The sequence below is a fragment of the Pseudoliparis swirei genome, chromosome 17, assembly GCF_029220125.1.
Source record: "Pseudoliparis swirei isolate HS2019 ecotype Mariana Trench chromosome 17, NWPU_hadal_v1, whole genome shotgun sequence".
Taxonomy (NCBI): Eukaryota; Metazoa; Chordata; class Actinopteri; order Perciformes; family Liparidae; genus Pseudoliparis; species Pseudoliparis swirei.
This window is the reverse complement of record NC_079404.1, coordinates 1343869-1353665: the sequence shown is the minus strand read 5'-3', so window position 1 is coordinate 1353665 and position 9797 is coordinate 1343869. Positions and strand designations below refer to the sequence as shown.

General features: G+C 51.9%; 1 protein-coding gene across 4 annotated transcripts in view; it reads left to right on the top strand.

Annotated features, from left to right (window-relative positions):
* The window catches only part of smoc2 (SPARC related modular calcium binding 2), a 25257-nt gene extending 19307 nt beyond the window's left edge, over nucleotides 1-5950 (top strand). For all 4 annotated transcript variants that reach the window (XM_056435876.1, XM_056435875.1, XM_056435879.1 and 1 more), the window contains exons 10-13: nucleotides 4437-4536; nucleotides 4641-4888; nucleotides 5209-5246; nucleotides 5520-5950. In XM_056435876.1, the coding sequence (XP_056291851.1) occupies nucleotides 4437-4536; nucleotides 4641-4888; nucleotides 5209-5246; nucleotides 5520-5543 (410 nt within the window). In that variant the 3' untranslated portion in view covers nucleotides 5544-5950. The remainder of the gene's footprint in view (nucleotides 1-4436; nucleotides 4537-4640; nucleotides 4889-5208; nucleotides 5247-5519) is intronic.
* The last annotated feature ends 3847 nt before the right edge of the window (nucleotides 5951-9797 follow it).

Here is a 9797-nt window from a genome sequence, read left to right as displayed (position 1 = left end):
ATCAGACCCTAACACCATCAGACCATAACACCATCAGACCATAACACCATCAGACCATAACACCATCAGACCCTAACACCATCAGACCCTAACCTGAGCCAGGTATTTCCTTTCACCACCATCTTGTGTTAACCCTTTCCATAAACATAGGCCTTAACCATAGTGCTGGATATGAAGTGATGTTTTGGAGGATCTGAACGCCATGATGTCATCATGGCGTTCAGATCAAACACCACGCTGAGCTTCTGGAGGTCAGCGTGTTTACTTTAGGACTTGTGGTGACGATGTAGTTTAATGTGTCCAAGCAGTCGATGGAGGATTCATCTCTCATCTCTTTGTGAGAGAGTTTTCTCAGGAGTCACCTGACCTGTCACCTGACCTGTGACCTGTCACCTGACCTGTGACCTGTCACCTGACCTGTCACCTGACCTGTGACCTGACCTGTCACCTGACCTGTGACCAGTCACCTGACCTGTCACCTGACCTGTGACCTGTCACCTGACCTGTGACCTGTCACCTGACCTGTCACCTGACCTGTCACCTGACCTGTCACCTGACCTGTGACCTGACCTGTGACCTGACCTGTCACCTGACCTGTCACCTGTCACCTGACCTGTGGCCAGTCACCTGACCTGTCACCTGACCTGTGACCTGACCTGTCACCTGAACTGTCACCTGACCTGTCACCTGACATGTGACCTGTCACCTGACCTGTCACCTGACCTGTGACCTGTCACCTGACCTGTCACCTGACCTGTGACCTGACCTGTCACCTGAACTGTCACCTGACCTGTCACCTGACATGTGACCTGTCACCTGACCTGTCACCTGACCTGTGACCTGTCACCTGACCTGTCACCTGACCTGTCACCTGACCTGTGACCTGTCACCTGACCTGTGACCTGACCTGTCACCTGACCTGTCACCTGACCTGTGGCCTGTCACCTGACCTGTCACCTGAACTGTCACCTGACCTGTCACCTGACATGTGACCTGTCACCTGACCTGTCACCTGACCTGTGACCTGTCACCTGACCTGTCACCTGACATGTGACCTGTCACCTGACCTGTGACCTGTCACCTGAACTGTCACCTGACCTGTCACCTGTCACCTGACCTGTCACCTGACCTGTGACCTGTCACCTGACCTGTGACCTGTCACCTGACATGTGACCTGTCACCTGACCTGTCACCTGACCGTCGGCATGCATCGCCATGACAACGAGCCCCACCCGACCAACACCTAACACAAGCCGAGCATTCAGCCGCCACTGAGCCGCGTCCACAGGAGGAACACGGACCGCCTCTCTGAAACGCAGCATCTTGTTTTCTTTATGAGAAGTTGCGTCAGCGGCTGTAAAGCGTGTGTGACGGATAATTACAACGGCTGCAGCCCATTGGCTGCTGCAGCGCCGGCGTTGAGAGGTTTACGGGGCGAGATGCGAGGAAGGAGAACGTTGCCCTGGGAGGGGCAGTAGGGGAAAGTATTTGGCGAGCGTTCCCCCCCGAGCCGCATCGGGCCACTGGGAGCCGCGTGTGTGAGCGCCGACAGGCCGCTGCCCCTTGTGGCCACAGAGGGAACACAGCGTCTCACTGACACGGCACGCACACGCACACGCACACGCACACGCGCTTCACGGCCGGCCTGTGACTGCCAGGTGCATAGAGGTGTAGTGCATAGAGGTGTAGTGCATGGAGGTGTAGTGCATAGAGGTGTAGTGCATGGAGGTGTAGTGCATGGAGGTGTAGTGCATAGAGGTGTAGTACATAGAGGTGTAGTACATAGAGGTGTAGTGCATGGAGGTGTAGTGCATAGAGGTGTAGTACATAGAGGTGTAGTACATAGAGGTGTAGTACATAGAGGTGTAGTGCATGGAGGTGTAGTGCATGGAGGTGTAGTGCATGGAGGTGTAGTGCATAGAGGTGTAGTGCATAGAGGTGTAGTACATAGAGGTGTAGTACATAGAGGTGTAGTGCATGGAGGTGTAGTGCATAGAGGTGTAGTACATAGAGGTGTAGTACATGGAGGTGTAGTGCATAGAGGTGTAGTACATAGAGGTGTAGTACATGGAGGTGTAGTACATAGAGGTGTAGTACATAGAGGTGTAGTACATAGAGGTGTAGTGCATAGAGGTGTAGTGCATGGAGGTGTAGTACATAGAGGTGTAGTACATAGAGGTGTAGTACATAGAGGTGTAGTACATAGAGGTGTAGTACATGGAGGTGTAGTAGTCAAAGTCAGTTTTATTTGTCAATTTTCCATATGTGCAAACATACAGAAGATCGAAATTGCGTTTCTCTTCTGTCCAACATAAAGTGAATTGTGCAACATATAGACAACATAGAGTGCAAAAATAGTAAAAAACTTGTGAACATATAGACAACATAAAGTGCATAGACAACATAAAGTGCAAAAATAGTAAGAAACATGTAAACATATAGACAACATAAATTGTGCTAGCAGCATTCAGACATGTGAGTCTGAAAGAGGACGGAGTGGGAGGATGGGGAGAGAGTTCAGCTTCCTGACCGCCTGGTGGATGAAGCTGTTGGACAGCCTGGCGGTGTGAGCCCGGAGGCTCCGGTATCTCCTCCCAGAGGGCAGGAGGCTGAAGAGACCGTGTGAGGGGTGGCAGGGGTCACTCACAATCGAGGTCGCTTTGCGGGTGAGGCGGGTGTTGTACATGGAGGTGTAGTACATAGAGGTGTAGTACATGGAGGTGTAGTGCATGGAGGTGTAGTACATGGAGGTGTAGTACATAGAGGTGTAGTACATAGAGGTGTAGTACATAGAGGTGTAGTGCATAGAGGTGTAGTACATGGAGGTGTAGTACATGGAGGTGTAGTACATAGAGGTGTAGTACATGGAGGTGTAGTACATAGAGGTGTAGTACATAGAGGTGTAGTACATAGAGGTGTAGTACATGGAGGTGTAGTACATGGAGGTGTAGTACATGGAGGTGTAGTACATAGAGGTGTAGTACATAGAGGTGTAGTACATAGAGGTGTAGTGCATGGAGGTGTGTGACGAGTGGTGCACATCTTCACTTCTCATGAAGACTTTTAAACTTGGTTTAACCCCCCCCCCCCCCCCCCTCTACAAGTCCAACTGCATCCCTCAGGTCTCCCTCCAGATACAACCCCTTGCCTCCAGAGGGGGCGTGTCTAGACGACATTACCACAAGGCACCAGTTTGGCTATTAACAGGTGGGTCAGATGTTTTACTGGGCTCGGCCTGGGAGGGCCTCCTAAAACCTGAGTGCTGATGAGCACGGGAAGGCTGTGGAAGCGTTTGGGCATGTGGACCACCGGCCGGCCGCCGCCACTTGGCTGGGGAGAGGTGGGCCGCAGGACGGCTGCAGGACGGCCGCAGGACGGCCGGAGGACGGCCGCAGGACGGCCGGTGGACGGCTGCAGGACGGCTGCAGGACGGCTGCAGGACGGCTGCAGGACGGCCGCAGGACGGCGGCAGGACGGCCGCAGGACGGCCGCAGGACGGCGGTAGGACGGCCGCAGGACGGCTGCAGGACGGCGGCAGGACGGCGGCAGGACGGCCGCAGGACGGCCGGTGGACGGCTGCAGGACGGCCGCAGGACGGCCGCAGGACAGCTGGAGGACGGCTGTTTACGGCGATGCCGGCCGCCACCTGTTAGCGAGGAGCCAAGCGTGCTATTATCTCCCACACAGGAGAATCTGGCCCCGCAGGCCTGGGTCATAAAAGCTGCAGCGCAGCGGGAGAGTTTCTCCTCCTCGCAGAGCAACGAGAGGGAAGCCGGACGGTGAGAACGCAGAGGAGAGGAATCCAGGAATCTCTCAGTAGCCTTCAGCTCTTCCAGAGCGACGCGGTCCTCCTCACTCCTAAAACTATACGGCCGAGCAGGATGACTATCATTAGGCTCCAGTTGAGTCAAGCTGCTCCTGTCCTCCATGTTTCAACGCTCTCTCTCTGCCTCAGTGGGTCGATAGACTTCTTTCATCGGCTCTTCTCTGGTTGACGTGGTGGTTCCTTCTCATGCTGAGATCAGGGTCTGTCCAGACTGGACCTGGTCTCAGGTGAGTCTCTGGTGCATCCTGTTCATGGCCTCCAGCATGAAGGCAGGACCTCCTCTTCCTCCTCCACATGAAGGGCAGGTCCTCTCTTCCTCCTCTTCCTCCTCCACATGAAGGGCAGGTCCTCTCTTCCTCCTCTTCCTCCTCCACATGAGGGCCGGTCTTTACTGTGAGCGTCACGTTTGGCTTCATGTTCTCGTTCTGTTGTCTTCACGCTCGAGTTAAAACTACGCAGGACGTTTCTCCACAGGCGTGAACGAGGCCGCCTATGACGGCAGCACATACTGTATACATGTATATATGTATATATATATATTCCACATACTTCCATAGGAACCATGAGACATGCTCACACACTCATTCAGGTATCTGTGGTGTGTTTCCAGGCTGTCCGGGGGCAAAGAAAACCGAGTTCCTGACGAGTGTTCTGGACGCGCTGTCGACGGACATGGTGCACGCCGTCACCGACCCGGCGTCTGCCGGGAGGTACGGCCGCGTGGATTCACTCCTCTTGTTCTCTAGATGAGTACCTGTGGGTTCAGTCATCTACCGATCGGTGTGTTTAACTGTGGTCTCGTGCCGTGCTTCAGGATGGCCGAGCCCGACCCCAGCCACACCCTGGAGGAGAGGGTGGTGCACTGGTACTTCAGTCAGCTGGACAAGAACTCCAGCGGGGACATCGGGAAGAAGGAGATCAAGCCCTTCAAGCGCTTCCTGCGCAAGAAGTCCAAGCCGAAGAAGTGCGTGAAGAAGTTCGTGGAGTACTGCGACGTCAGCAACGACAAGGCGCTGTCCCTGCAGGAGCTGATGGGCTGCCTGGGCGTGACCAAGGAGGAGGGTGAGCGCACACTCCTGCACACACAGGGCGGGCGGAGGGCTCCACGATGTGTCGGCGTGTCCTCACCAGGCCGAGGCTCCATGCTGGAGCATTTATTTATGCCCTTTCTAAACCCCAGACACTGAAGTGGCGTGGGTTACAGTAGCCGCTGCAGCCTGCCGGTGGTGGAGCTGCAGCAGGAAGCTGCTCTGCTGGACATGTGTTTGAAATCAAGGACCCATTGTTCAACGATTGTTAAGAATGTCATGAGGCGCTTCAGCTGAACTGCTGCATGCAACATCTTCTGGTTGTTGAGGTTTGTTTCTCTTTGTGAACCACAGGGGCCAAACCAGGAGAGGGCCCAGCTTCCAGTAAACTGGTGAGTGAACCACAGATTGGGGTCTCTGTCCCAGGGGACTGAGGGGAGGAAGGAAAGTTACACTGACTCTGTAAAGTCCTTAAAGTCCTTAAAGTTAGACGAACTAAGTAAAGTCATTAAAGTTATACTAACTATGAAAAGTCATTAAAGTTCTACTTGTGTGTGTGATGTCTCTCTCTCTCTCTGTCTCTCTCCCTCTCTCTCTCTCGCTCTCTCTCTCGCCCTCCCTCTCTCTCTCTCTCTCTCTCTCTCTCTCTCTCTCTCGCTCTCCAGAACCCGTCCAGGAAACAAGGCTGAGCATCTGACATTTCCTTTTGGAGCTTCAACAATCGGCGATAACAGAAACCGTAGTATTTGCACTTTGTACTTTAAAATAAAATGTAAATTCACTTTGTAGAAATGAGGTATTTAAACAGAGAATCTGTGAACGACGTAGTTACCAACACAAACTATGTAACACATACAATGTATGTGTCCTTTGTGTGTCTGAAAGTACACTTCTCAGAGCTGTACAACTTTTCATGTCCATGTTCCTCTTCGTGCCCCCCCCCCCCGCCCTGATGATGGTAAAGTGCATTATGGGTAGTTAGACCGTCTCATGTACTGACTTATAGCTTTTCTTCTTGTGTTTTAACCATGCAGCATTAAAACGTCCTCATGCTCAAGTGTATCCATGTTTATTAGAAATAAAGACTTCTTTTGTACCCGTGGTGTCCGGTGGTCTTCATGTGTCGGCGGGTCAGCACATTCCTTTGTTCCTCTCTCATCCAATTAGAAACCCTGCTCGTTGGATAACTCTGGTAATGTCTTTAGTGTTTTCTTCCATAAAACACCTTGTGGACGCAGCGTTCATGAGCCAGGCATTACTCATGCATAGCACAGCTCGTGATTCATGCCTCGCGCAGCCAATTCCCCCGAGGCCACGTTTAGGAGCGCCGCTCTACACCTCGGCTCAGAGCGGCGCTGGACCGAGAGGCCTCGGAGAGGTCCTCTGGGCCAGTGGACATGAACATGTGCATCAGGTATATTTACAGGTAAACCTTCACAGTCTGGAGGGATTACTCCCAGAAGAACACTACTGTACATTGTTGGGGCCGCTCAGCGTGAGCGGTTGACCTCAGACTGACCTGCTCACTCAGGCACAGCCTCTAATTTATGATTAACACATCGGGCTCCTTCCTCGTCTCTAATCCGGCCCGTTGGTCTGGTTCGAACACCCCGGGGGACGCAGGGGGGAGATGATGACTGGCTGCTCTGTAATGGTGGATTAGAGATGGATGACCTCTGACCTCCTTAAGCCCTTTCTTTATCCAAGCAAAGGAAAGTTAAATCTCAGGCAAGTGCTCCGTCGCATGTTTCGGGTGTTTATCCCACCTCACAAGTGCCAGCTAAGCCGTTTACGTGTCGACATTATTCGGTGTTGATTCTGTGCTGTAACAAAGTCCTCACATTATAAACTCACAAAAAGCTCCGTCGCTCTGCAATGTCCCGAATTCCCCTAATTGCCGATGTTAGTACGAGCCCAGAACAACAAGCTGCATGCCATCTGTTCATGCACAGGTGGAGCAGTGCTACACCTCTCTGCTGCTCATCAACCTCCACCTAAACCTCCGCCCGACACAACGCTCCGCCCTTGTCGCGGTCCCTCCTGCCCCGGGCTGCAGTGTAAACACCTTTTACGATTTGGCTGCTGACGTTTTGGACGTGTGCCCGAACTGATGGAGGAGCTGAAGCATCCAAACCGCCTCCTCACTCGTCTCACACACACACACACACACACACACACACACACACACACACACACACACACACACACACACACACACACACACACTCAGAGCACAGAGATACCATTGACTGCTTGTGGGCACAGCTTGTGTGCTTTAATGGGCAAGAGGAGGACCGACCTGACCACTGGCTGGTTGTGGGCTGAAGACATTACTGTCAGAAGCCATCAGGTGTTTGACGGCCTCGGCCCTCAGAGGGGCTCTGGTCTGCGGGTAAACAGGGTGAGGACGGCCTGCAGCCCGGGACGCTCTCTCACGCTCCTCCCGCTTCCCCTGGTGTGGCCCAAACACCCCAAACACCGTCGGCCATCACACTCAAGAACATTAATAGCTAGCGGCGGCGTGCTAAGTGTTTGCGTGGAGCAGGCCGTTCACACAAAGAGCCTCATTGTGGGCAATAGTTTGATGTTTTAAGACAGTTAGCACAATATATATACGGCTACAGCCATCTGACGATTAGCTTAGCATAAAGACTGCAAACCGCTAAAGGTGACGCAGCTGCCGGCATCTCAACAGCCAACATATCGTCTTTGTTTATGGATACAAAACAATGTGCGAACATGCTTCTGCTGTTACACGAGTGTATGTGCTACTGCTAGTAGCCTACTACTGCTAATGCTACTGCTAGGAGTCTACTACTGCTAATGCTACTGCTAGGAGTCTACTACTGCTACTGCCAATGCTACTGCTAGTAGTCTACTACTGCTTCTGCTAATGCTAATGCTACTGCTAGTAGTCTACTACTTCTACTGCTTCTGCTACTGCTACTGCTAGGAGTCTACTACTGCTACTGCCAATGCTACTGCTAGTAGTCTACTACTGCTACTGCTACTGCTAATGTTACTGCTAGTAGTCTACTACTGCTACTGCTAATGCTACTGCTAGTAGTCTACTACTTCTACTGCTACTACCAATGCTACTGCTAGTAGTCTACTACTGCTACTGCTAATGCTACTGCTAGTAGACTACTACTTCTACTGCTACTACCAATGCTACTGCTAGTAGTCTACTACTTCTACTGCTACTGCTACTGCTAGTAGTCTACTACTTCTACTGCTTCTGCTACTGCTACTGCTAGTAGTCTACTACTGCTAATGTTACTGCTAGTAGTCTACTAATGCTACTGCTACTGCTACTGCTAGTAGTCTACTACTTCTACTGCTACTACCAATGCTACTGCTAGTAGTCTACTACTTCTACTGCTTCTGCTACTGCTACTGCTAGTAGTCTACTACTGCTACTGCTAATGCTACTGCTAGTAGTCTACTACTGCTACTGCTAATGTTACTGCTAGTAGTCTACTACTGCTACTGTTAATGTTACTGCTAGTAGTCTACTAATGCTACTGCTACGACTACTGCTCCTGCTACTACTAATGATAATGCTAATGCTACTGCTTCTGCTACGACTAATGCTACTGCTACTACTAATGCTAATGTTACTGCTTCTGCTACTGCTACTACTTCTGCTACTGCTACTGCTAATGCTACTGCTACTACTAATGCTAATGCTGCTCCTACTGCTCCTCCTGTTTCTACTGCTACTGCTGCTACTGTTACGACTACTGCTAATGCTACTACTACTGCTACTACAGCTGGACTCAAGGACTGCATAAGGAGCGTTCCAGGACATTTAAAGTGCTGTGACACAGCGTCCTTGTGGGTTCTTCAGGGTTTGAACCAGCGACTCCAACAGAGTGTCTGCATTGGGAACAGAGGGAACGAAGGGAAGGAAGGGAACGCCATCTTCTGTGCAGCTTTTCTCATGTATGTGTTCTTGGCTGCCAAGCTGGGGATCTGGCCCGACATCAGGATTTCTTGGGGTGATAAAGAGACTCTTGTTTGAATCACAGTTAATAAAACAGTCGGAGAGAGAAAAAAAAAGCTGTGACACAGAGAGTGATACAGGCAATTAGAGGAGTGAGACTTCTAGACAAAGACAGAGTGTGTGTGTGTGTGTCGTGGTGTGTGTCGTTGTGTGAGTGTGTGTGTGTCGTGGTGTGTGTGTGTGTGTGTGTGTGTGTGCACAGCCGTCACACCTACAAACACCCACTATTACAGGCTCAGGCAACATTCACAGGTTACATCCTCGACATGTAAACAACGTACTGACTTCACATGGATGTGTTCCAGCCGTGTGACTCCAGACGCTCTGTGTCCTCCTGCTGAACAAGACCTGGACGGAACAATATTTGCATTCATTGTTGAATATTTGTGGGGATTAAAAGCTGTGTGAGCTGCAGGGTGGGGTGCATGTGGGGGGTAATCTCATCCTCACAGGCTCTGCCTTTGACAGAGCAGTATCCCAGTTGAGCCTGACCAGGGCTGAGAGGACGATGGGAGAGAAGCAACAAGGGGTCCTGAGGTGGGGGGTTGCCAGGCCTCCACTCAGGGGATTAACGGGGTGACTTCTCCTCAGGAATGTTCCCCTGACAGCCAAGACCCGCCCACCCACAGCTGCCTGTCACAGACAGGTGCACGGCTGGGGGTGAGGTGAGAGGGATGGGTGAGGAGGGGAGGACAACAGACACCAGGCCGAGGTGGTGAGCAGGACAACAGACTGGGAGAACATCTGGTGGGAACACACATCCAGGAGTGGAACCTCCACCCTCCCAGAACAAGAAGCTACCGACGCACCACACGTGAACCCTGGAACAATGGCCGTGTATTTGTTCTTCTCTCCGAGCAGACGTGCTGAGGAGCAGGCGGTGAATTCATGTTCCATAATTCATGAGGGGATGCACCGCAGCGTGCCCCAGCTCGCT